Raw genomic sequence first — 27,705 nt, forward strand, 5'->3', positions numbered from 1 at the left:
TTAAAGTATAGTTGACTTACAATATTATATTCGTTTTACATAAAGAACTCATAGTGATTTGATATTTTTATGAATTAGTGATGATTTCTCGAAAAATAAGATTATTGATAGTCTCCTTCTTATAGGATCATTGTGAGGATTAAAAAGAACATAATTTTTTAAAAAAAAACATAATTAAAAGCCTACAAATGACTCCTGGGACAGAGGAGGTGCTCTGTAAATCTGAGTCATTTCCACTATTGCCTGTGAGGACAAGGTGGGTGAACGCACTGAATAGAGGTGATTTTCCAGGGCAGGGAACCAACCTTGTGCCTTGGAAAAGAGCCAATCAGGGTAAAAGACACAGTGAGGAGCCAGGAGGGAACAGCTGGGAAGCAAGGGGAGAGCGTCTTCAGTGCCGGGCAGATGGTAATCCCCCTGCAGAGGACCAGGGTGAATTTGCCCCCAGAGAACTCTTGGCAATGTCTAGAGACATTTCTAGTTGTCACTGCTGGGCCTGGGTGTGCTATTGCATCTATTAGGTAGAGGCCAGGGATGGTCCCAACACCCTACAATGCATAGGATGGCCTCCCACAACTAAGAATCATCCAGGTCCACGGTCAATAGTGCAGAGAGTGGAAAACCCTTCTCCAGAGCCAACAGCTTCCAGGTTTGACTCATGGTTCCAACAACGACAGCTGTGGGGCCTCGGCAAGTTCCTTAACCACTGTGTGCCTCGGTTTTCTTATCTGGAAAATGGGGATGAAAATAACAGCTCCTTAAATGAGTCAGGCTTGAATGAGTGAAGATATACGGAGGGCTTAGAATAGAGGCTCACTGAACATTAGCTGTTCATCAGAAATCAGGGAAAGGGAAGGCATAGCAGAATGTATTTGATCTTGGAGTTTGGCTTTTAGGAATGACCTCAGTGTGAGTTCACTAAGGTGGAAAGGGGACTGGCAGCTGGATGCAGAGGGTGGTGGAGATGGGTGCATGGGAACTGGGGCTGTAGGCACATATTGTAGCGATGGGAGAGAGTGGAGGCGGGGCTAGTTATGGCCGCAAGCCCTAGTGAAGGGGATTGTTTTACCTTCAGTTACTTGTTTATGCCAACTATAATTTTGGTTAATGTCCAAACCATGGTATAACAAAAATGGAAATTTTCAAAACAAAATTACCTATAGCCTCACCACCTTAACGAATGAGCAATGTTCCATCTGCCCTCCAGTCTTGTCATGTTTATGGTGCTTTAGTCATAACACAGATTCTCTTTTCTATTGTTTTATGTCATGTGAAATGGTCCCATAAGCATTTTCCATGATGTTACATCATTGTTACATTTATCATTTTTTTCCAAAAATGGAGATAAACATCATTGTTTTTTCATAGTTGTAAAAATGCTTTGTACTCTTTTTTTTTTTTAATATACAGATAGTACAAAAAAGTCTGAAGAGAATGTAAAACCCCCCATTTCCCATCCCACCCTTCAGAGATAGCCAGCTTAGCGCTTTTGCTGAACATCCTTCCAAATAAATCTCCATACACTTATCTATGTGTTGATTTGTTAACTCTTTTACATAAAGTTCTGTAAACATTTCTTAACTGTCATTCATTTTCAGCCTTGAAGCAAAGGTTTTCTTATTGTTGGAGTCAGGGTTGTTTTTTTGGGAAGTGAGGAGGGGGTTGTGGATGGATATGCACAAGAAGAAAGAAAGCCAGGAAGCTGCTAGAAAGAGGAAATACTGCGGGTGTGCAGAGTATTTGTTTCCTGAGGCTACTATAACTAAATGCCAGAGGCTGGGCAGCTTACACAACAGAAGTTTATTCTCTCCTGGTTCTGGAGGCAGGAAGTCTGTGATCAAGGTGTCAGCAGGGCCGTGCTCCCTCTCAAGGATCTAGCTGAGGATCCATCCCTGTGCCTTCCTCATTTCTCGTGGTTGCCAGCAATCCTTGACATTCCTTGACGTGTTGCCAGCAATCCTTGACATTCCTTGACGTGTTGCCAGCAATCCTTGACATTCCTTGATGTGTCGACTCATCGCTCTAATCTTTGGTTCCATTGTCACGTAGCGTTCTCCTCTTCCTCTCTCTGTCTGCATCCAGATTGACCTTCTCTTATAAAGATCTAGGCGTTGGGTTAGGTACTCTACTCCAGTATGACCGCACCTTAACTTGATTAAATCTGTGAAGACCTGTTTCCAAATCAGGTCACACAGCCAGGAACAGGGCTCAGGACTTCGATGTATCTTTTGGGGGCTTACAGTTCAACCCATAACATGTGGGATCCCCCGGGTGATGGAGAAGGATGGAGCAAGGGTGGAGTCACAAGAACTTCTCTGAAATGAAAGGGAGAAGAGACTGAGATAAGGAGACCGATATTCTGAGGCTTAGAACAGAGACGAGGAAGCCTCCTTTCTCCAGCAACTCATGTCTATGTTTTATTAACCTCCTAGTAGTTTACAAAGAGAGTCCCGAGACTCAGAGAGAGCCTGGTTGTGTGTAAGCGCCGCCGGGCCTCCCCCTGCTGCCGTCGCGCCGTGTGGCTGGCAGCTGCCGTGTGGGCCCCGCCAACCCCACTGCGGCCTCCTGCTGTCTGCTCCTTGCCAGATTGCTGGTCGGCCACCACCTCGTTTCTCTTCGTCCTGGACTAATTTCTTGCAGTCCTCGGGCTGGCAGGAAACATCGCGAATTCCTAAAGCCCTTCCATATGGCCCATTCAAGGCTCTGCATCTGCCTAGCACGCACATCTACTCTGTTCTGCCCTTGCTGCGCAGTAGTGGTCCATAGCCTTCAGGAGCGTGCATTCCCCTTTGCTTTTCCTCAGGACACCTGTTATGGTTGGTGTGCTCAGTTCTCTTGGTTTCCTTCCCACAGATTTGGTACCTAAGGTGGTATTTTCAGAGGTGGAGGGGGATGGGGAAGGAGTGTGAGAAGTGGGAGAAGTTCGGAGGACACCGGAAGTCTCTGCTGGTGGGTACAGATATCAAAAGCCCAGAGCCTTCCCAGCCATGGCTGGGGTCACGTCTGGCTTTGATGGGTCAACATGTGACCAAAGTTAGCAACACTGTCCCTTAGTCAGCCTGGGTCTTTCAGAAAAGGGACTGACAAAATAGCAGTCAGGTGGCTGAGGATAATGAGGCTTCTTCATATTAACTTAGGCCCCAGGTAAAGCCCAATCAAAATCTTTTCTGGCCACTGCAGGCTTCTGCATATTGAGGGAATTATTAAGCTTCTCCAATAATGAAAAGTGACACAGCCTTTGGCCCCCCACTTCTTGACACTGCCTGGAGCACCTGGTAATCTCCCAGCAATGCATCACCTGTCCCGTCTCTACCATTTAATTGTATGTTGTCCTTGATTTACTCTCCAGCATCGAATGCTGCTTCCGAGAAAAGACCTGGGATCAGAAACCCATATAACATAGCTCATTTTAAGTCTAAGGAATAAGAAAACCCAGGTACAGCCTCTAGCCAGGATGTGCCAGCTTGTGTGGGACTGAAGGAGGCCTTCTTGCTCAGGCATGAAAGACACAGGACATGTGTCCAGAGGCCCTGTGGAAGCAGAAGAGTGGGAAGAGGTTCACGAGAGTTGTTGGGATGTTCACCCAACCATATCTCTTGCCACCACCTCATTAGACTTTATACCCCTGCCATGTAACCAATTACAGACTTTGCCACTTCCTCCCAATACCAGTCAGAACAATAGTGAGGGCAAGCACCAGACCCAGTTTAAACCAGTGTAGGCAAAATAGGATACTTAACAGCTCAAGTGGGAAGATCCCCTCATAGCTCAGTTGGTACAGAATGTGCTTGCAATGCAGGAGACACGGGTTCGATCCCTGGGTCAGGAAGATCCCCTGGAGAAGAAAATGGCAACCCACTCCAGTATTCTTGCCTAGAGAAGCCTATGGATAGAGGAGCCTGGAAGGCTACATGAGTTCTCAGGAGTTGGATATGACTTAGTGACTAGACCACCACCAATAGCGCAAGTAACTCAGAAGATAAGGGTGGCCCCAGTGTCAGGCTCAGGAGGATTCAGGGGCTCAGTGAGGCACACAGGCTTGGTCTCCCTGTTACAGGTGGGGTCCTTTCATGGAGCAGGAAAACGCTGTCTGTCAGCCCAGGTGATGTCACTCAAGCTTAGCTGGCCACTCAAGGAGGATTGTGACAACCCTTTTGACATCAGCAATGCAATCCTTAGACCAGTTACTGCCGAGAGGAAGCCAGTTCTTTGATTGGAGAGAATTTTATTATGGAGTCTATTTCCCCCAAAAGAGAAGGATACTGAGCAAATAAAACCGATTACAGACCACTGTCTTCTCACTTCAGGGATCCCTGAATTCAGTTTCAGGTGCTGTTCCCTCCACCTGGAAACCCTTAAAAACCTGTCCATGTGACAAACCCCTACCTTCCTTTCTTGACCCAAGCCCTCTGGCACACACTCATCCACACCCTCCCCAGGGAGAGTTGGACCACCTTAGTGTTTTGTATTTGCCTCTGTTGTTTCACTCACTCACTTTTTCATTTGTTCTTTTAGCAAATCTTTATCCTTTAGCATTGCACCCACCTCCTCTCGGACTGTAAGTCTCGAGAAAGCAGGAATGATGTCTCAATTATCCTAGGATTTCCAGCCTCTACCGTGGTGCTTGGCCCACTGTCAGGGCCTGAAACTGCTGACTACATCCTTGGATGGTGGGGTGACATGCAGGATGTGGCTATTCCCTGACTGGACAGAGAACCTTGGGTGCTGGGTGTGGAGGGAGGAACTGCATGCTGGTGTCTCTAATTTTTCACCTTCCATGCAAATCCCAGGCTGTGTGGAAGACAGTGTGCATTCTGTGCAGCAGACAATGGCAGAATTTGAACTGTGACACATGCTTGGTTTGCTCTGATACAGTACTCATGGAGACTGTTTATTTCTCACATATTGTGTCTGAAGATCTTAAGCAGTCATGGGGTCCAACTTGCATGTCCTAGGGTTAAAAATTTCTTGGTGATGCTAACGTACCTCCAGGAACACAGGACTCATTGTAAGGCAGCCGACTGGCTATTAGGGTCCACGTGTTAATTTCCTGGCTACTTTGGCCATCAATCCTATTTCTCTTCTCTAGGACCACGATGAAAGAGACCGTTTGTTCCTTTTTCTACTTTGCATTCACTCATTCTTTCATAATAGTAGTGTTAGTCACTCAGTTGTGTCTGACTCTTTGCAACCCCATTGACTGTATTTGCCAGGCTCCTCGGTCCACTGAATTCTCCAGGCAAGAACACTGGAGTGGGTTGCCTTGCCCTCCTGCAGGGGATCTTCCCAACCCAGGGATCCAAGCCAGGTCTTCCTCACTGTGGGATTCTTTACCACTCTGCCACCTGGGAGGCCCTCCTTCTTTCATGTGTTCGAGCATTCATTAACTTCATCATTCGTTTAAAATTACTGGTAAGGACCTGGGCAGGTCCCCTGTTCTCATTGAGCTGACATCTTTAGAGGGGAGAGACAGACAATAAACAACTAAATATGTAAACTGGAGAAATACAGTTGTCGTAAGAGCTGTGAAGAAAATAGGGCAATATGAGCGTTGAAGAAAAGTTCAGTAGAGCTAACAGGACAGGTGTCCTTCAGGAAATGAATTTAAGCCAATAAGTGACAAGAATGAGGCAGCCACACACCATTTGGGAAAAGAGCCTCCAGGAAAAGAAATTAAAGAGAGGAGCAGTTGTCAGTGTGGTTTTGGTGAAGGTGCTGCTGCTGCTAAGTCACTTCAGTCGTGTCCGACTCTTTATGACCCTGTGGACCGTAACCCTCCAGGCCCCTCTGCTCATGGGATTCTCCAGGCAAGAATACTGGAGTGGGTTGCCGTGCCCTCCTCCAGGGCATCTTCCTGACCCAGGGATCAAACCTACCACTCTTACACCTCCTACATTGGCAGGCAGGTTCTTTACCACTCGCGCCAGTTGGGACGCCCTTGGTGGAGGTGAGGGAGGAGTAAAGTAGAAATGAGATGGAGAGGCAGGCAGGGGCTTCGCAGCCGAGGTAAGGAGGTGAGCATTTGTCATCAGAAAGATGGAAGCCTTCTGAGGGTTTTGAGCATGGAGCTGATGTATAATTTTAAAAGAGCACTTGGAATATGGAAGCTTGAGGTAGATTCTCAAATCCTGGAAGACAAAGTGGAGGTTGCTACTACTTTATTTCAAAGAGTAAGAGAGATGTGGTTTAGAGGTGAGTTCTAGGTGCTCTAGAGAGACAGCACCGTAATATCCGGGACTAGAGTTGGAGCATCCTGAGACAAGGCATCAGAGTTTGGGCACTGGAAGACTTTTACTTCCTCCCAGAGCAGAGTGGAGACCCCAGAGTGAGGCACCAAGTATGCTAGCACCGTTGTGTGGGAGGGAAACTACACTGCTGGGAAGAGGGCGTGTCTCGCTGTCGAGAGAACCGGGGCCCCAGGGGACCCTTGGAGCTTCAAAGCAGAGAGCAAAATCAAAAGGGAAAGACTCGGGGAATGGAGAATGTGTTCATATATTTTGTTAAGATTCACAGTCATAAATAAAAAGACAACCAACTAGTAAAAACATTACCACACATGACAGGTGAAGGCACCATCAGAGCTCATGTCAATGAGGAAACAGGGAGACCCCATTATTTTTTCCAGTGAGGAAAGATGTAAGAAGACTTCTACAGTAAAGAAAGTACATATGGTTATTAAAAGTATTCAATCTTACTAAAATCATAAAAATGCAAACTGAAACAGAAATGGGGTGCAGGGTATATTTGATAATGGTTTATCAAATTGAAAAATGTATTTTGTAAAAACTGCTGTACTGGTGAGGCTGCAGTGAGTCAGACACTGGCATGTGCCCTGGTGTTGGGAACATTTAAAAAGGGGTGGTTTTCTGAGCACCTTTAAAAAAGTTGATACCCTTTCACCCAACAGTTCCATTTAGACATTATATTAAAGAAATAATTTTAAATGAGGTCAGTTTATGTGAAAAGATGTGCATGTGTGAAATATTGGAAAGAGGCTACTTGATAATAATAGATGATTGGTTGGCTTAATAGTATATCCATTCAGTGCACTATTAGGAAGCCATTATAAATGATACTTCTGAAGATATTTTGATAGGGAAAATATAATATGTGAAAAACAGCAAAATCATAATTAATAGAAAACATAAAATCAATTATGAGTATGAATGCATATTATATACATAAAATATATTATTGAGTCATAATGTACACATAAGAAAACACAAATAATATGTGCTTATTATTCTAAAGTTTATTAGAATTTTCTCTGTGTTGAGAATTGCAGATAATTTTGTTTCTTTCTTTCTGTTTTCCAAGGGTGGTTTGGGTTTTTTTTTGGTTTTTTTATTTGCACAATGAGCATATATTATTTTTAAAATCAGATAAAAGTAGAAAGTGTTTATAAGTCAGTGCTCCCTTGGTCATCGGATCCCTGTTAGAGACACCATGTCACCCCTCCTTCCATGTCTGTTGCTGTGAGACACTGCAGAGTGCAGGGCAAAGGGTGGGGCGGCAGGAGGAAAGGAGGGACGCGGTACAGCCTCCTCCTGAGCCGTGGTGTTGCCGGGTGACCTGGGACACGTCACTGCCTGGCTATAGGGCTCCGTTTCCCCGTCTGTAACATGCATTGGTGGGACTTGTTCATCTCTAAGAATGCGGCAGGGATGTAGGCATAGCCGCTCCAAGGTTCTAGCCAACCCCAACCCTAACCACAGTCACATCACTGACTGCTTCTGTGAGTAAATGCCACCCACACTCAGATGTCACCATCCACACGGCCACCTTCAGGATCAGTTACAGCTTAGCCAGGAACACCCTTGCCCTTTTCTTTGGGAATGGGATGTGATGTTTATGTACATCATTCATTCCTTCAACATGTTCTTGTAATGACCCTGATCCTGGGGGCAGGCACCATAAGGCCCAAGCTCAGAGCAATTCAAAAAGTGTCTTTCCTGGGGGCAAGTCTTTTCCCTTTGAGAGTTATTTTAATTTATATTTGAATTATTTTAAAGAACTACAGTTTATTTGAAGCTAAGTGTCTGTGTGTGGATGAGCCAGAGGGATCACACCATTTTAAGTGTAAACCACCTACCTACTGTGAGTCTTGATTTTCTCTGGACTTAGAAGTGAGGAATCCAGGAGCAGGTGGATCCTTGGCAGTGTGAATGAAACACTGTGAATCTACCTGGATCCTTGTGACAGAGGGTAGAGCATGTGGACTTGGAGTCGGATGACCTGTGTTCAAACGTGGCTCTCCTGCTTCCCAGCTTTGTGACTTGGGGAAGTTCACAACGTCTCTGACTTGCAGTGTGTTCCCATCTGTAAATTGGAGAAATAGTGCTGACCTTACTCTGGTCTGCTTGTGAGCTTCAGTCAGGATCTTATCTCCAGAGGGACCTGGCAGAGCCTGGCACGTTCTCAAGCCACGGCATCACTACTCTTGCTGCTTTCCAGAGGTTGCCACTTGAAAGGGACAAGAAGTGTTGAGGACGCACTAGAAGGAAACCGCGCTGCACCATCATTGTGACCCAGGCCATGAGGCTGTACAGCCCCGGCCCTGCCATTCACCTGCAGTGTGTCTTTGTGAGCAAGTGACCTGCTCTTCCTGAGCCTCTGGGCGCTCGTCTGTGAGGTGGAATTGACAGCAGCAGCATCCACATCCCAGGGCAATAGTGAGGACTCAGTAACTTGTGTACCCGCCATAGTGCCTAGTAAAACCACAGTGTGTTCACTGAATTGTTTGATATGTTTTTATTTTCCATTTGCCAATTAAATACTTGTTCGGTATAAAAAATCTAGAAAACAACCTTAAAAAGAAATAAAGTGTGAGTTGTTTTCAGTCCTTTTACTTTGCATTTGCTGTGTGTTTGCATCTGGTCTTCCTCATCCCCACCCATCCACCCTGTCCCCATTCTGAACTGAGGTGCCATCCCCAGTAGGCTTTGGCTTGGTGTCCTGATTGTCCCGTCAGCCCATCAAGTATGTAACACTGCTGTTGGTCCCTCTCTTGGCAGATCCTTCAAGCCGGACTTCATCCTTGTCCGCCAGCACGCCTACAGCATGGCCCTGGGCGAAGACTACCGCAGCCTGGTCATCGGCCTCCAGTATGGAGGGCTGCCTGCCGTCAACTCCCTCTACTCTGTCTACAATTTCTGCAGCAAGCCCTGGGTGGTAGGTGCAGGGCCAACCTGACTCAGAAGGAAGGGGGAAGCAGGGACTGGCCTCCTGGCCCTGAAATGGACCCATTCCCCAGCAGGGAGGCTCAGTAATGAAGGGAGTCTTTTATTTAAAGCAACCGAATAAACAACTTGGATCCTAAACCCCTTCCAGTAGTTATTACCTAACAGATGTTTTATAGCATGGGAGAAGGCAATGGCACCCTACTCCAGTACTTGCCTGGAAAATCCACGGACGGAGGAGCCTGGTAGGCTGGAATCCATGGGGTTGCTAAGAGCCAGACACGACTGAGCGACTTCACTTTCACTTTTCTCTTTCATGCATTGGAGAAGGAAATGGCAACCCACTCTAGTATTCTTGCCTGGAGAATCCCAGGGATGGCGGGGCCTGGTGGGCTGCCGTCTATGGGGTCGCACAGAGTCGGACACGACTGAAGCAACTTAGCAGCAGCAGCATGGTACAATGTTACGTTATAATATTTTCAGTGGTAAGAGGGGGACCCTACTGCTCTCACTCTTTGAGCATGGTGACAACAAGGTGTCTGCAGAACTGGCACTCAGGAGTTATTGAATGCACGTGTGCATTCATTTAGTAGGTATGGATAGTCTCTAACCATTGTTACTATGGCCTTGGTCTCCTTCTCGTTCTTCCCTGACTAAGCTTTTAGGCCTACAACATCCCCGGAAGGGTCCTCAGCGGTATTAGTTCACCACCTTTTTTTTCCCACATAGTCTTGGTGATGGTAGCAAGTACAATTCATTAGTACTAACTGCACTGTGTTGAGCCCTTCATATGCATATTATATTTAATCTTAAAACCACTGTGATGAGTAGGTATTTCTAGTATCTCCATTGGACAGAAGAGGAAATTGAAACTTATGTCGCTAGTAGTAAATAGTGAAGCTGGACATTCTCCAAAACTCTTACTTGATTATGGAATTGCTTTCCTTCTCTGGACGTCAGTTTGCTTATCTGTAGAATGAGGGACCCTCCCTCATTTCTCATATTTCTGAGGTCCCTCAAGCCTATTAAACTGACAGCATGTTGCACCACAACAGCAGGCTGCAGCCCAAGAATCTTCCAATCCTGGCATGATGCAGAGAGTTCCTGTTGTCTCTTCTTTCCGTGTGAGCTCTCAGTATTGAGTTTACCCCAAAGTCAGTTTGGCACAAGACTTAGCTCCTCTTCCAGCCACTAGACATCCACATTAGGCCTTACACTGCACCTGATTCCTTCTTTCTGGTCAGAGTCTACCTTACTCTTCCCTGCTTTTGTTCACTGACAGCTCCCTTTGCCTGATGGGTGAATTCCCAGCTCTTTGTCCGCTGAGCATCTCTAGCACACAGCTGTCTCACTGCACACTGGAATGCCCTTCCGCCTTCTCTTATATCATCTGCTCCTGAAGTCATCCTTAGCCCTCTTCCAGGTCCCACAAGCCCCTCATTTCCCTCCAGCAAGATGTTATTATCTCAGCCATCTGCCCACAGGCTGTCTTTCCTCCAGACCTGGTCTCACGTGTTCAGTGTGTTGCCCCTGAACACATATAGCTGTGTGTGCTGTTGAGCTCAGTGCTGGGCACAGAATGAGCTCCCAGGGCTGCTGAGCAAGGTGGATGACGGAGGAGACTGAGGACGAATGTCCAGTCCAGGACTCTGGCCTTTATCCTGTGGGCAGGGAGCAGCTACTGGAGCAGATAGGTGCTTGAGGCCTGGGATCCGGTGGGATATTTCTCCATACCAGGTAGCAGTGGCTGACCAATGTTCTGTCATATTCTGTCCTAGTTCTCTCAGCTCATTAAGATCTTCCATTCCCTGGGTCCTGAGAAGTTCCCGCTTGTGGAGCAAACATTTTTCCCCAATCACAAGCCAATGGTGAGTACCTTTTTTCACTCTTACCATTTTTGTGGTATGGAATAAATACAGATGTCCATGTACTCAGTCCGTTTGAATGGAGGAGGTGGGCATGGGGCCTGCTCCCTGACCACCTAGGCTATAAGGAAGAGCTGTGACATCCTGTGGGAACACCTGGCTTTCCAGGGGAAGAGTCAGGTCTCCAGGTGAAATTTCAGGTGGTAGAGTAAATGACAAAGATACATAGCATTCCGTGGGACCCTGGGAATTTTCAGCAAATCGGGACAACTTGAGCTGGCAGTTGGAAACAAAGGTGAAAGATGTTTCTAAGGTAGAATGTTATTTCATGTGAGCCCTGTGCAGGACTTGGTTTCAACTCTTATTTTAATAAAAGCAGTGATATTTTGTTTCCATTAATCATCAAAGGGCAGTTTGCTTCTGCATCCTCTTTGCACTCAAACTTTTGAATATACCCAAGGTTGTCGCTGGGAAGTGGTTGGAGTTTAGCTTGGAATATGTGGGATAGCCTCCCATTTGGAGGGTGGGAAAGGTGAACGTCTTTTTGGGTGTGAGGTGAGGAGCTCTCCATCCCGCGGCCAGAGGAAGTTAGATGGAAGAGTTCTGGGATGCTGGAAAGAGCCCGTGACATGCCTGCTCTCATGGTCAGTGGTCTTGTTAAACTTGTCAAAGGAATGCAGGGCCATAGCCCCATGCATGCCTTGCAAAGAACACAAGTCGTGGGGCACAAGATGGTTAATAGGGTTCCAACAGTCTGCTTTTAGTCCCAAGCTTAGGCAACTGAGCTTCCAAGTCCTATTTGGAGATACTGATAAGTGTCTCCAAGTGGGGGGACAGTCTAAGCAGGCAAAAATGTTTCTCATTGACTATCTTTGCCTTGTATCTGATCTAGTGAGGTGTCATACCAGCCAGGGTATGCTGGTTGGAATAAGAAGGGGGCATGTTCCAACAAAGTGAGAAACAGTGAAGAAAATTCAGGATTTATCCTCAAACCAGCCTGAGTTTGAATCCCAGTTCTGCCTGCTTACTAGGCTTTGGATCTCTGTGAGCCTCAGCTTCCTTGGTAGAAAACCATGTATGACAGTGGAACCACTTCATTGGGTTGTTGAGATTTAACACGATCATGTGTACAGGGTACTGTGCTTGGTATACAATGCTGCTGCCGCCGCCAAGTCACTTAAGTCGTGTCGAACTCTGTTCGACCCCCGTAGACGGCAGCCCACCAGGCTCCCTTGTCCCTGGGATTCTCCAGGCAAGAACACTGGAGTGGGTTGCCATTTCCTTCTCCAATGCATGAAAGTGAAAAGTGAAAGTGAAGTCGCTCAGTCATGTCTGACTCCCAGAGACCCCATGGACTGCAGCCTACCAGGCTCCTCCATCCATGGGATTTTTCCAGGCAAGAGTACTGGAGTGGGGTGCCATTGCCTTCTCAGTGGCATACAATAGGTGCTCAAAATAGAGTAGTTTTAAAATTGGGGCAGAGGCATACCTTGAAACATTGTCAACAGTGGGATAATATTTGGGCGAAGGGTTTGCCGCCAACCCAGCCCATTGAGGGTGAAAGGCCCAGCTGTAAGTTCTGAGTGGGGCCGGGGCGGTAGGGAGGAGGGTGTTGCACGGCTGTGGTGAGTTCCTGGCATTCCCAACTAGGCCAAGTCATACTTGAAATTCCAGGCAGGCATTTGGCATCAAGGACATTGAGCCTCCCCCTCCAACTTCCACTAGGTTGAGATTCTAAGAAAGAAAATAGGGAAGGCTAAGTCAGGGCTCCAGTAGCAGCAGCAAGTCAGGGCTCCAGTCTGGGAATACCCGAACCACTATCAGGTAATTAGATGTTGATCCAGATTCCATAGAACTGGGGCGAACCCTGGTCGTAGAATTGGGGAGGAAGGTCAGGGCTGGTTAGCCGCCACAGGAAGTCTAGGATACCTCTCCTGAAAATGCTCCCGCCTGGGGAAAGGGCTGGGGCAGGGTGGGTCCATACTGTGGAATTGAAAGGAGGGAAGGGACTGTTCACAGGCCAGGGGCCAAAGCAGGCAGGACCTGACTTCTGAGACCCTCTGTGGTCGCCATAACCCCCAAGGGCGGTCAGGACACAAAGAAGCAAGAGACTGCAGGTATGTGATAGAAATAAAACCACTTTACTGTTTAGAATAAAGGACACACTATAAAAAGTGAACATTATGCAACATTACAAGACAATATACATTCTCGGAATATAAAATTCATAAATAACATGGAGGAAAACTGTAAACAGTGCTACAAAATTTAGCAACAAATACATTCCTTCCAGACAGGGTTTTCTCTAGTTGATTTCTTTCCATCACTTCTGGCTCTCAGGACAGCAGACCGGCTAAGGAGGAAGGAGGGTGGTGCCTGGGAGAATTTATGAAGCCCCTCCCCTCGGACTGTGAGCCCTTCTTGTGCCTCCCAGAAGCCCGTTTGGAAGCTGTTTATATCCGTCTCCCCAGCACGCGCCCATTGTGTTTTGTTTTTGCTGTCAGAATTTTTAAAGTGTTTTTCTTGTGTAAAACTATTTTAGTGATATTTTTACTTTCACAGCCAGGAGCCAAACGCTTGGGTGTTATTTTTGGTTAATCCATGTTGCTGGTCAGTGAGCACATGATGAAGGATAGAGGCAGGAGAGGTTGTTGTCTCTTGGGGACCACAGTTTCTCTGAGACAACTGTTCCAATAAGTCATTTTTTTTAATTGCTCAAGAACCCTCATTTTTTTGTATGAAAAATGGTGCTCATGGGCTGTAGCCTGATTGCCATTATGTGTCTGGGGCTGTGCAAGGGTAAAAAGCACAGGAGTCTCCCAGTGCTGGCCAGATGGAGCACTGGCCTGAGAGGCGAGAGCCTAGGTGTGGTGCCTCCTGCATAGGGAGGCAGAAGAGATGGCCAGAGGAGGCCAAGACATCTCAGAATCACAGGTCCCATGGCCCTGGATTTTTAGGTGAAATCATGGCTTCTCAATGGGTTGGACAAATGGACTAGAGGGAAAAAGGAATGGGAATGACCAGCAGAGTGCCCAGGGCCAGTTGATAACAGGGCAAGGATGTGAATGTACTTGCTATTTTTTCTCTTCTCCTTCGTAGTCCAGAAAGCACTAGGATGCCAACAGGGAAGAGTCCAGAGGACTCTCCAGTGCTCGCTGCTTCTAGTTCCCCTATTTGCCAATCTAGCTGCCTGCACAGTAGAAGTCTTTACCCTCCATTCCACTGTAGAATTTGATTCAGAAAAATGGCGGCATGTGGGTTTTGTTTTTTTCTTTTCTCTTAAACACAGTGTACACATATTACAGCCTACACATGACATAAGATTTAGCAAAATAAAACGTTCATGAAATGAATGAAATACAGAAGTGTCTCAGCTACATAAATGACTTTAAATTATACAGTAAGTGAACAGGTGAAATAAACAAAGCTATAGCTTATAGAAAGCTCAAAAACCGCCCTCTGACATCACTTTGCAAAGGACCCTTCTTTGCTCAGGACCTGCTGTTCTCCTCACCAGGGCCTGGCAGATGGGACTGTGGTTCCACCAACTTTTCAGAGGGAAACTTCAGGTGATTCAGGCTCAGGCCTCACCTCAAGTCTCTCTTTGTGTGAGTGGAGGTGACCCCACCAGGGACCAAGAATAGCCAGATGCCTCATGGAGTCACACTGATGTCCAGTTGTGGGAGGGCACCTGTGCAAATCGGGTTAGGGCTTCCACCTTGTAGGACTTTGAGGTTCAAATTAAGAAAATCTTAAAACACCAACTCTGGGGCTTACCCCTTAAAAACCACTGGCCTGCTGAACTCAGCTCCTTCTGCTTATGCTGCCCCACTGAGAGCAAAGTCTCCTGTTTCCTGCATGCCAAATGTCCCCACCACAAGGTGAAAGGTACTAGGTAATGAGACCAGTCTGGAGGAAATCAGATGCCTTGACTGCCTTCTCGCTCTGAGGTTCTGCCAAACACCTTGCCTGGGCATTTGTGTTTGTGAGCGAGACATTACATTGTGTTGTCTGCTGCTTTTTTTTCTCCTGTTTAAATTGGCAGCTCTGTTTCCTAAAGTGGAATGAACTGAAGATACAAATACTAATAGAGTACAAATACCCATAATCTGAAAAAAAGAGACAGAGCCATCATGTTAAATGTAACCATCCTACCATCCTCAGTTCTGTAAAATATACATTATCACCTACTCTTGGCATCTCACTTTCAACACTAAAACTTAAAATAATTTTATTTAATCAGAGAATTTATATTATAGTTTTATTTCAAAAAACACAACAAAAACCCTACAGCTGTTTGCAAAGTCAGGTTTTCCCAGTGACCACCACTTTTAATTCTATGAGGTGAGGGCCTTAGGATGTGTCATTCACTCGCCAGTAAGCTACAGGAAAAGGAGCAAGTTGTCCCCAAACCAAGAAAATGTGGCCATCTAACCAAGGCAGATACTGCAGCTTTCCTTCCTGTGCCCAGGCCCAGACCCACACTAACTCGCATCTCCCATCTGAGCCAGCCAGTAAAGGCAGTTAAATGAAGGCCCCAAACATGAAGCAGGAGAAAAGGAGGACAGAGGTCAGATGACCCCAATTAGAGGGATGCTGAGGGTGCTCAGAAATTCAAATTTTAATTAAAATGAAAAAAAAAAAAAAAGATCAACTTGGAATGTCATGATTTTCTTCAAACAAGCAACAACAACAAAATAGAAGAGATTAAGCTATTGGCATATTTAACAGCATTGAACAGAATTCTGTGTCCTGTAAAAAAAAAAAAAAATTAGCTTATGTCCCCACGTGGGTATATGTAAATGTGTATGCAAACACACCCCCCCTAGGTGAACTAAAATGCTAGTTTGGAAATAATATCCTCTACCCAAATCTACTTGTTCTATATCTGTGGATAGTGTACGGTGTTCGTATTTCTCCGATTTATATAAAGGCAAGCTCCTGGCCAGATCTACCAAAGACGTTTCCAGGAGGAAATCTTGTGGGCAGTGAGAAGAGGAAAGACATTCATCTTAGTCTCTCACCTGAGCTTTTGTCTAAGGCACATTGCCTCCTGACCTCAGGCAGATGTTTAAGTCTTCATCAACTAAGAAAATTCTGTTACTCTGGCCTGGCTGCTTGCTCCAGACTCAGAAACATCTGGTCAACCCAAGCATCAGTGGGCTGGGGGAACTGTGTGTGCTGCATCATCCAGACCCTCTTGCAGTTTCTTCCTTCCCTCCCTCAGTCTCATGTGCAGACACAGACAGACACAGTCTGGTAAGGACATGCAGTAGCATCTCCTCGGTGTATAAGATCTTCTGCGTACCTTGAGTCTATCTGCTGGCTGCCCTTGACTGATTTGAAACAGTTGGCTTTTCAGCAGCTTCCTTGTCTGTGTCCTTAACGTACTGAGGAAGAGGGTAGAGAAGGGCAAAGGGAGGAGAGTCTGGGAGATGGTGAGATGGGGAAGAAGAAAGAAGGGTAGATATTACAATGCCCTAATCGGGTAGTTTTTCAATTTTTGTTTTCCTAAAAAAATATAGATTATATCATCACGAAGAAGAGGAGTACCCATTCCTCATTCTTTCTGGCATGACACCAAAAATTTCCGGGTGGAAACGGGTGATGTCAAAAACCAAAAAGAAAGGGAGGGGTGGGGCCAGGAGGATGGTTCCAAATAAACTCCATATGACAGCATAGATTTTCCTCTAAGTGTTCGAAGTGCTAAATTTGCAAGAAAACAGGCACTAATTTCATTGTCATCATCTGAGAAGAGTTAGTGTCCAAGGGAAGCTCAGTGGGAAGGGAGGGAAGTGAGGTGGGGCCGGGTCTGATGCTCAGGGGTCTGTGGCATTGATGATGCTTTTGTCCGGGGGTGCCCATCCTCGGTACCAGCTACAGTATCCACCCTTCTGCCGGATGCAAGCGTAGTGTTTGGACTGGTAGCCAGGGTAGCCGAAATTGGAGAGCATGTCGGTCCAGAGACACTCGTTCTTGGAGGTTACAAAGCAAGGCAGGTAGTAGCAGGATTTGATCTGCAGTGAGATAAAAGCCAAAGGTTGGTGGGCTCCGCCAGGGTGGACTTAGGCCTGATGTGAGGTCTCTGTGGTGGAGCCCAGCCACATCCCTCCCTTAGCGAGGACAATATAAATAACACTCACCAATATTTATTGAGCACCTACTATGTACCAGACATTCTGCTAAGTGCTTCCATCTTATTCTTTAATTCTCATAACTGATTTATCTCCCTTTTACAAACAGTAGAGCCTCAGAGAGGTTAAGTAACTTGCCCCAAGTCACACAGCCAGAAAGTGGTAGAATTAGATATTTGGGAGAGCTTTTCCTCTCAAGTGGTAACAGGCAAGCATGGGAGTTCTTAACAGTTGTAGGGAACTGAGAAATCAAAAAGATTAAAGCATAAAGATGTAGAGTCCAGCTGCCGTAGGCTGGAAATCAGACAGTGAGCTGTGTGACTTAGGCCTAGCTACTCTCTGGGCCTTTTGCAGATGTTTCCTCATCTGCAAAATAGGGATAATTAAAACTGTACTAGTAGTAATCACTGTTGTCCCAATTTTGCAGAGTTGTCATGAGAATTAACTGAGAGACTGGCCCAGCTGCCTCCTACAGCAGCAAGGCTGTGGGCCCTAACTCTGTGCTTGGGTCAAGAAGTTGGGCCAGGTTGAAGAGTGACCTTCTGAAGCAAGTGGTATCAGCAGTCCGGTACCAGTTAAGCCGCCTTGGGTGGGGGCCACCAGTGAGTCAGCTGCCTAAGCAAACCCACTTGGGACTTGGCAGGACTTGCCATTAAGGATCCTGTACCTTCTACAACCTTGAGTCACAGTGCGGAGCGGGGGGTCAAGAATGCTGAAGAGCCCTCATGCCCCAGCAGCTGCCAAGTGGGCAGCACAAATTACAGCAGAAAGGCATTCTTTCCTCTCCCTCTTTGCTGCTCAGCATAGGCGCAACATTGCTCGCCACCCCTGCTCAGACCTGCCCCTCTGCCCAGGCCTGACACGCACGCCCTTCCCAGCCCAAGGGCCCAGTGCCCAGTTCTGGAGGAGCTGGTGTTTCTAGGGCTGCCAGCCAGCAGCCCCCCTGTCTGCTGTCCCTGAGGCTTACCTTGCAGTTACAGCCCAGGTGATATCGATAGTTCAGCCCCTTGCGCTGGGAGAGGGTGAGCTGGTCCCACCTCTCCACGAAGTTACACAGTCCTGTGTACATCTTGCCATCATAGACTCGGCCTAGAGGAGGAAAGGGACAAGGGCAGAGTTATTTTGCCCAGAACCCAGCCAGAAGAGAAGGAATTCATACCTACTGAGTAACCTCCTTAGGCCAGGAAATGTATGTACTACGTACTTTACAGTCCCATGATTTTATTTCATCCTCTCCAACACCTTTTAGGATGGATTGTATACCCATTTTCCAAATGCAGAAAATTAAGCTTGGAGAGGTTAAACGATGTGTGGAAGGTCCACAAACCCAGTGAGCACTGGAGCTCGGGTCAGAGACCAACTGTTCTCTTCTCACATCAATGGCTTTTTGGTCTTGCTTTTGTTTTTTTCCTTTTCTCCACTGATTGCCTAAAGGTGGACAGCTTTAAAAGACGACCTAATAGGTTGACTGAGATGTGGAGAGCAATAGGTACTAGCAGTTTCTTTTTTCTTATCGTAAAGCTGAGAAATTGCAAAACCAGGAGATTTTCTCCACAGTCAGTGGTAGAACGGAGACTAAAACCCAGCCTCATAAAGCAACTGTACTCCAATAAAAATTAATTTTATTTATTTATTTTTTAATATAAATTTATTTATTTTAATTGGAGGTTAATTACTTTACAATATTGTATTGGTTTTGCCATACATCAACATGAATCCGCCCCAGGTATACTCGTGTTCCCCATCCCGAACCCCGCTCCCTCCTCCCTCCCCATACCATCCCTCTGGGTCATCCCAGTGCACCAGCCCCAAGCAACCAGTATCATGTATCGAACTTGGACTGGCGATTCGTTTCATATATGATATTATACATGTTTCAATGCCATTCTCCCAAATCACCCCACCCTTTCCCTCTCCCTCTCCCACAGAGTCCAAAAGAGTAAAACCCAGCCTCACGTAGAAACTTTAAGCTCCCACCACTGGCCGAGTAAGATAGACTCAACTCTAGATAACTCCTTACAATTCAGCGGGCACATCACCAGGGACCTGAAAACACTGCTCGGTCTACAACTCCTTCATCTTCTGAACTGACGAGCAGTGGACCTTGGCCAAACCCTGACCTAGATGCCGGAGTTGGCCATTACCTGTCAGCAGGTACTGGTACTTGTTGACCTCAAGCTTAAGGCCACAGAGACTTTCAGAAGCTTCTGTGTGGATGTACTGCACATGGGGCATCTTGGTGAATCCTCGGTACATCTGTGGGCAGAAGGAATGTCATGAGAGGAGGACCAGACCTCAGAACACATGCCATCATTTGGGTTGTGGGATCGCATTTCCTTTATAGGCCACTGTGGCCAGTCACTGAACTACCTACCCAAGGGTCTTCACTCCAGAGACAAAGCCACCTGCTCCTCTCTCTTCTGAGCCATGGTTGGTGCCTTCCCCAAGAAACCTTCCCATCCAGCCAGTCACACCTCCCACTCCATGTTATAGGTGAGGAGCCCAAGGCCCAGGCAGGTTACGTGGCTTGTCTTAAGGGCACACGGTTGGTATGTGGCAGAGACAGGAATGTAAGCAGGAGAACTTGTTCTTAACCATTATCCTATGCTGTCTCCCTGGCAGCCTCACAAGCTCATGGCTAAGGGCCTGTGATGCAGGCAGGTGCCATTTATAGCTATGTGCCTCCTTCATCAGCATGTGCTCAGAGCCACCAGTGTGAACATCATGGAGGCTGAAACCACTTGGCGATTCCAGGTCTAGTCCACGAGCATTCTGCAGGCCCTGATCTGCTGAGACAACTGTTAACCTTGTGAGCTGGCAGGGGTGGGAGGGGGCACCGAGGTGCTGCCGAATCCCATTATCCCCCAGTTCTTAGCCCTGGATGGCTGGTGGTCTCTGGGATTATCCCAAGGGTTTCCAATGAGACAGTGTTGCTGCTTTAGTTCTGGTATGCATTATTAATTTACTTAGAGTAATTAATAAAAAGCCAGACATCACCTCACTGGTGTCTCATCTAAGTGTCTCGCATTCAATCTAATAGGCTGTTTTTTTCCTCCCTGTTTTCTTTTAAGTGGTGATTGCCTGGCGGGGGTAGGTGGTCCATGAGCCGCCGCCCCCCCCCCCCCCCCCCCCCCGCCCCGCCATCGTAATGGGTTTGTTGGACTCACAGGGTTTGGGAGCTACTTCCTTTTTAAGGGGAGTACTGTTCTAATTGTGTACAACCATCAGTGCAGGTGCTTTTAATTTACCTGGCCTCCCTTTGCAACCCTCTTCTCCCTCGAGGCTCTCCAGCTAAACAAGGAAATGCAGCCAAGAGCAGGGGGTGGGGGCGACTTCTGTTTTCACTCAGTTTTCAGTTATGCCGTGGGGCAGCGGGGGCATGTCCCATCCTACCCCCCAGTTCCTCAGGGGTGGATGGTGCCTCTCTTGCTCTAATAGGAACTGTACCTAAGAGGGCTGCTGTGTGCATGCCATTATGTGTGGCCCTGGGAGAACATCCCTTGCATTTATTTACTCCCAGACCCAGCAACTTCTCATTTTGGTGTGGATTACCCTTGCCTTTTTGGCAAGTGTTCTAACTCAGTACTTGCTCTAGGGTTTTACAGGACAGCCTACTGGAGCCTCAGTTTATTCCATGTTGGTCTGTTCCCTTTATCTCCTCTCTGGTTTATGAGTGAGAATCCAGCCCCTGCCCAGTAAGAACTCAACTTGTTGAAATCAGCTTAGCATCATTGCTACTTTTCAACTGAAGAACACCTTATTTTAACATGGTTTCTAGCACTTAAACACAAAGTCAGAATCTTAATACATTATAAATGACTGAGTCTGACAAATACAGAGCTGCCTTTTAAGGTCAATTCTGAAAATAACAATACATTTGTAGTAAATGTATGGTAAAGTTAGGCAGATTTTTACTCATTTTGTTGTCTTTTTTTTTATATTAATCTAGCTTAATCTAAATATCGATCCTAAAGTAGTAGTATGTCTGTAGCCATAGAGACCTAGAATTGGTTTGAAAAATTTAGAAGGGTTATAACAGGTTTATAATGTCCTAAAATCAGAGAATCTCAGAATTGGAAACGTGGTTAATCTAGTCCAGCCAATGCAATGGAAGATTAATGGTAAACTCAGGTTCTATAGACAGACAGCTAGAGTCTGTATCTTGTCTCTGCTATTTATTAGCTTCTTCGAAGGTTGTTTACTATCTTTGGGCCTCAGTTTCTTCATCTCTAAAATGGGGCAAATCACCTGATGCAAAGAACTGACTCATTGAAAAAACTATGATCCTAGGAAAGATTGAGGGCAAGAGGAGAACGGGGTGACAGAGGATGAGATGGTTGGATGGCATCACTGACTCAGTGGACATGAGTTTGAGCAAACTCCAGGAGATGGTGAAGGACAGGGAAGCCTGGCACACTGCAGTCCAGGGGGTTGCAAAGAGCTGAACATGACTTAGTGACTAAACAACAACCAACTGACTTTATAAGGTGTTTTTGAGAATTAAATGCCTTAGAATAGCACCTGGCACACATTTAGTTAAAGTTGGCCTAAAACAAGTTTTACTGAAGTTTGTCATGAGCAGACAGAATTTGGTCCCCTTCTTCCTACATGTCTTGCCCAGCTTCGTCTCTTGGTACAAATACTTAAAGCTGGTTTCAGAAGTAGGCAGGTTGCTCCTTCCCCACTCCCCACTGACTTTATTGAGGTATGATTGACAGATAAAAAATGTATCAAAAGGGTAAGGTATGCAAGGGTTATTTTGATATATGTATACGTTGTGATTACCACAAGGAAGCTAGTTAACACATCCATAACCTCACATAGTTACCTTTTTATGTATGAGAACACTTAACATCTCTCTCAGCAACTTTCTGGCATGTCCTACAATGTTGTCGACTATAGTCCCAATGCTGTCCATTAGATCTCCAGAACTCACACATACCTCAGTACTGAAAGTCTGTAACCTTTCACCAACATCTCCCATTTTCTGCGTCTCCTAGATCCTGATAACCACCATTCCACTCGCTGTTTCTAAGAATTCTACTTTTTTTAGATTTCACAAATAAATGAGGCTATGTAATATTTTTCTTTCCATGTCTGGCTTATTATACTTAGCATAATGTCCTCCAGGTTCACCCAAATTGTCACAAATGACAAATTTTCCTTTTTTGAGGCTGAATAATATTCATTATAATATTTTATTGCTATATATATACACACATATATGCATACCCACACACCACACTGGACTTTACAAGCCCCTCGGCCTCGCTTCATGATAGTAAGTACATGAAGTTCCAAGAACTTCTTAACTTCCCTTGGAGTGAAGGAACAAGTAATGTGAGAAAGAAATTTCTGAGTTTGGGGAGTTTTACCTATTTCTCACGGAATGTCGTCTGGTCTTTATCCATATTTGCAGCGTGAACTGTCACCACGATGTCAGATATTTCTGGCTTGCCTGTGGAGGGTCAGCACTGTGCTGGACGCTGCTTTATAGCCTGAACTCATTTAAACTCACGCTGCTTCCTATAAGCAGTCGCGTTTCAGAGGCAGTAGAAACATGCCTGGAGCACCAAGTGCATGGACTTTCTCTCACAGATCGGGCTGTCTGGCTGGGGAGGCAGAGTACACGAGAGCAGAGTCACAGGCGTTGGGCTGTGGAGGGGCTCCCCTTCCCTGTGGGCTGGCCGGAGGGAGGGGGAGAGCAGGGAGGGGTGGCCAGAAAGGCTTCCAGCTGCAGCTTCAAAGGCGAGATGCTGCCATTGCTCATTTTGATTAGACAAAGCCCTGAAGGAAGGAAGTCCTGGGGGCCAGGCAATCCGATTGTCCAGCAGATCTGTCCTCCCCAGGGTCAGGACGTGCACAGCACATGACCAGCGGGCCTTCCCATGGGACTTTCCCCGAGACCAGCTGGGACATCATGTCCCCCACATGCTCTCCCCTGTAGCCAGTCTGAGAGAGGGTTTTACTTGGCATAAACTATAGTCACAGCAAAGCAGATGCTTTCTCATAGTCCTGATGAGAGATAAGGTCCCCAAAGATTAGAACATCCAATTCTGGGAACTTCCACCTTTGCTCCACAGCCCAGCACCCCAGCCCCAGCTAATCTCCAAGTCTGAGCTTGTAGTAAGCTGCCTCAACATTTTAACACCCTCCCAGTCTCTCCTGTGCACACTCAAGATATACTTTAGAGGATGACCGGAGGCTCCAGAATTAGCATATGGGAGGGGGTCTGCCTGCCTTTCATCTGGTGAGAAATTTGGGGGTGAGAGGTTGGGAACTCAGAAAAGAAAGCGGTCAGATAGTGCAGCTCAAATTCTCACGTCTTCTGAGTTCCTTTAGCCGTGCTTTAAGGGAGTCCTTGCTTTCCCCAGCGGACTCTCTGGGTAGACTCTAATCCTCTAGAACAAAGCGCCCAGGGACCCGTGCCAAAACTCCTGCAGGCTCCCCTCCCAGGCCTCTTCCCTTTTCTTCCTACAAAGATTTTTTCCATACACCCTTTGCAAGTCAAGAGCTACACTGCTGGATGCTGCTGCTGCTAACTCGTTTCAGTCGTCTGCGACTCTGTGCAACCCCATAGACGGCAGCCCACCAGGCTCTGCCATCCCTGGGATTCTCCAGGCAAGAACACTGTAGTGGGTTGCCATTTCCTTCTCCAATGCATGAAAGTGAAAAGTGAAAGTGAAGTCACTCAGTCGTGTCCAACTCTTCGCGACCCCATGGACTTTAGCCTACCAGGCTCCTCCATTCATGGGATTTTCCAGGCAAGAGTACTGGAGTGGGGTGCCATTGCCTTCTCCAACACTGCTGGATGACAAACCCACAAACCCAAGCTAACCTCTTTTTGTTTCCTAGGGGAATTAGATACAAATGGCGTATTGCCAGGGAGCCCCCAAAGTGGGCGGGAAGGGTAAATCAGCCTGCTGCTCTGTAATCTCCTTGTAGGCAAAAACTCTAATTTCACTCTAGTCACCAGTTTCTAACTAAATGATCTTGACTGTTGTATAACCTTTCAAGTCTCACCTGTAAAATAGAGGATAATGTTTATCTGTTTCATCGAGTTGTTGTGAGGACTGACCCATGCAAAGGCTTATCAGGATGCATGGTACATAGTAAATATTCTTTCATTGTTACTTGTATGGAGCCTTGTGTTCATTATAACAATTATCTTTGTATCCTCAGCTCAGAAAAGCACAGTGCAAAGCACAGAGAGGGCAGGGAGGAAGAGAGAAAGGAAGTGAGAGAGGGGAAGAAGGCCTACTCCTGCTCCCCTGCCCTGCACTGTCTCAGACTAGCCGACCGGTACCTGGAGACCAGCAGAATCCAGTGGCCTCTCTGGATGGAAGGGCAATGACCAGTTCTATGGTTTATCCAACAGTGGGCTGGTAGCAGGGACAGAGTTAACAAAGGTACTGGATGGTGGCTGATGATCGAAGTAGGATTTCAGGGAGATTTTGGGGAGTCATGTAAAGAACACCCAGGGTTGGGAAGGAGTCCTGACACCTCAGCTTTGGAACTAGATTTGCCTTTAATGAAATGTGTGATTCTGGGCAACTCATTTCCCTTTGAGCCTCTGTCACAAATAAGACAGGGAATTTTATTTTCTAATGCCCAGCACTCTGATCCATGACCTGGGTGAAAGATGGTGAATGAACAGCATAAGACCAGCATCTTGGGAATGGGTTTTTTTTTCCCTGAAGCAGATAGGTGAGCAAGTATCATTTGGCCTCTAAATGACGCCCAGGGGCTGTTCTTAGCCCAGTGAGGCAGGAACAGGACATTGTACCCACAGCAAGGCCTCTGGTGACCCTGGCATCCAGGCCATGAAGGAAGGAGAGGAGCTGGGCAAGCTTAGGAACTGCTGCCCCCAGCTCTTCCCCTCCCAGCGCTCTGCTAGCTGCAGAGCATCTCTCATAATGTGAAGGGCTGTTTCAGAGCAGACAGGGAATGCATCTCCTGAACCTCTGCCTTTGTCTAATCTGCTTTTGCATCTGCTTGCCAGCTGCCAGTGGTTACACAGTGGGTTTTTGGGTTGTTACTGCTCTTGTTGGTTCCCCCTCCACCCACTCTTCTTTCCCCATGGCTGTCTGAAGACATAAGCTGGTCCCATGACCAGGCTTGGGCAGCCAAGGGCAGCTGGCCAGGCCTGACTCTGGACATTACATAACCAGAAGGCTGTGGATGTTTCCAAAATTGAATCCAAAGCAACAGGTTCCGCAAACTCAGTACATCTAACCTCGGGCTTCAGGATGCAGGAATTATGAGGCCTGGAGGTCTGCCTCCGAGATGGCTGGGTACCACCCATGGCTGTGTCTCTCCCTACTTCTCAATCCTACCCACGAATTGTTTCCTGTACAGGGTTTCGGGCCAGTGGGTCTCACCCTCATTCCCTTATTATGTGGACAAGCATTTACTGAGTCCCTATTGGTCCCACTCTAATTGCTGGGAATGCAAATATGAGCACTGAGTTGTACCCAGGCTGGCAGTCCACTGGGACCTGGCACACCCCATCTCAAACTCCTGACTATAGTTCCTAAACATAGGGACCGCATCTCCCTTGTGGCCTCCAGAGTTCTTGGCACAGAGTGCTGCATGCAAGGAGGTGCTTAAAAAGTGAGGGGGAGGGATGATGGGCCAGCTGCCAAGCTGTTCAGGGTAGAGCCCCAGTCCTCTGTGCCAAAGCACCCAAACTAGCTCCTGCTTAGAAGCAACACAGTCCATGTCCCAGGGCACTTAGAATCCTGAAATGCCTAAGCCAGGAGGGCTCTTAGGAGTGCTAAGTCCAACCCCACACCATTCAGTTTAGTTCAGTTCAGTCGCTCAGTCGTGTCCGACACTTTGTGACCCCATGAATCGCAGCACGCCAGGCCTCCCTGTCCATCACCAACTCCCGGAGTTCACTCAGACTCATGTCCATTGAGTTGGTGTTGCCATCCAGCCATCTCATCCTCTGTCGTCTCCTTCTCCTCCTGCCCCCAATCTCTCCCAGCATCAGAGTCTTTTCCAATGAGTCAACTTTTCGCATGAGGTGGCCAAAGTACTGTAGTTTCAGCTTTAGCATCATTCCTTCCAAAGAACACCCAGGGCTGGTCTCCTTCAGAATGGACTGGTTGGATCTCCTTGCAGTCCAAGGGACTCTCAAGAGTCTTCTCCAACACCACAGTTCAAAAGCATCAATTCTTTGGTTCTCAGCTTTCTTCACAGTCCAACTCTCACATCCATACATGACCACTGGAAAAACCATAGCCTTGACTAGATGGACCTTTGTTGTCATTCAGTTCAGTTCAGTTCAGTCACTTCAGTCGTGTCTGACTCTTTGCGACCCGGTGAATCGCAGCATGCCCGGCCTCCCTGTCCATTACCATCTCCCAGAGTTCACTCAAAGTCACGTCCATTGAGTCCATTAACAGATGGCAAAACTGAGCCCAGGAAAGGGGACAGTTCTAAAGCAAGTGAGCTCAGTGGAGGATGGAGCTGAGACTAGGGGCGGGCTCCCTAGGTTTCGAATCCTATGTGCTTTTCCTGAAGGCATGCTTCCTGAATGTGTTTCCTAATGCTAATGTGCTCACAAATATGCTCAGTTACATGAATATGCTTAGTAGATGATGCTAACTACTGGGATGTGAGAAGACAGTTAAACCCAGGAAAATAGGGAAAGGGTGCAGTTCCTATTTTGGCTTGAGGTTCCTGTGATATAAGTTCAATGTAAAGTTTTAAGAGGTCAAACCTAGGTTATAATCTTAGTGACTGCTTAAAAGTAGGCATTGTTTAATCCTAAAAAGTCAAACCTCAGATGAACCCATAGAGACCATCTAGTCAACATTCCTACCTGCCCCCATTTTATAGATAGAAAGACAGGCCCAGGGAGGGGCAGTGACTTAGCCAATAGCTCATAGTAACTAGATAACAGGACTGTCTGCTGTCTGGTTTCAGAGCCCAGCTTCTTAACAGCTGCCTCTGAAGGACTCCACCTGCCCTGGCTCTGGGATGAAACAGCCACCACCACCACCACCACCCTTCCCCTTCTACTGCCTCATCTACACCCTCTCCTGCCAGGAAGAGGGGCTATGGCTGGGGGTCAGATACCAAGCAAACACACACTCTTAAGTCCAGTTCCAGTTGCCTCCACTGTCCAAGACTCTCTGACAGAGACCTTGCCCCCTGCCCGCCCCCAAACCCTCCTGGAGCCTGGGATTGGGCTATCACTCACCTTCATCTGCTTGATGGTGTAGACCATCGTGCCAAAGGGCCCCTCCTTCAGCAGTTTCTTCCCTACCACCTTGGCTCGGATCACTGGAGAAAAAGGCAAGATAAACAGGGAGGTTAGGGAGGCCTGAACCATATGAGAGACCACATCTCAGAGCAGGCATCTACCTGCCCGTGTGCCTGGCATTGCTTTCTTAGTAATAGTGAGGCAACTGGAATAGATGATTGTGTTTATAAGAGCAAGAATTCAGATAAGAAACCCTGGGATGGGGGAGTAGGGGGCAGGGAGAAGTGGAGGAGAAAAGGGAAGCAGACATCTTT

The 27,705-nt window shown here is 47.0% G+C and overlaps 2 protein-coding genes across 3 annotated transcripts in view; one reads left to right on the forward strand and one right to left on the reverse strand.

Moving 5' to 3' along the window:
* Positions 1-27,705, forward strand: part of SYN3 (synapsin III) — a 484,704-nt gene that overhangs the window by 138,909 nt on the left and 318,090 nt on the right. For both annotated transcript variants that reach the window (XM_025283567.3, XM_025283568.3), the window contains exons 5-6: positions 9,015-9,171; positions 10,958-11,047. In XM_025283567.3, coding sequence (XP_025139352.2) covers positions 9,015-9,171; positions 10,958-11,047 — 247 coding nt within the window. The remainder of the gene's footprint in view (positions 1-9,014; positions 9,172-10,957; positions 11,048-27,705) is intronic.
* Positions 13,163-27,705, reverse strand: part of TIMP3 (TIMP metallopeptidase inhibitor 3) — a 60,250-nt gene continuing 45,707 nt past the window's right edge. The window contains exons 2-5 of the mRNA XM_006069554.4: positions 27,389-27,471; positions 19,323-19,434; positions 18,146-18,267; positions 13,163-17,061 (exon numbers count right to left, since the gene is read on the reverse strand). Of these exons, the coding sequence (XP_006069616.1) occupies positions 16,864-17,061; positions 18,146-18,267; positions 19,323-19,434; positions 27,389-27,471 (515 nt within the window). The 3' untranslated portion in view covers positions 13,163-16,863. The remainder of the gene's footprint in view (positions 17,062-18,145; positions 18,268-19,322; positions 19,435-27,388; positions 27,472-27,705) is intronic.

Source organism: Bubalus bubalis, chromosome 4, assembly GCF_019923935.1.
Source record: "Bubalus bubalis isolate 160015118507 breed Murrah chromosome 4, NDDB_SH_1, whole genome shotgun sequence".
Lineage (NCBI taxonomy): Eukaryota > Metazoa > Chordata > Mammalia > Artiodactyla > Bovidae > Bubalus > Bubalus bubalis.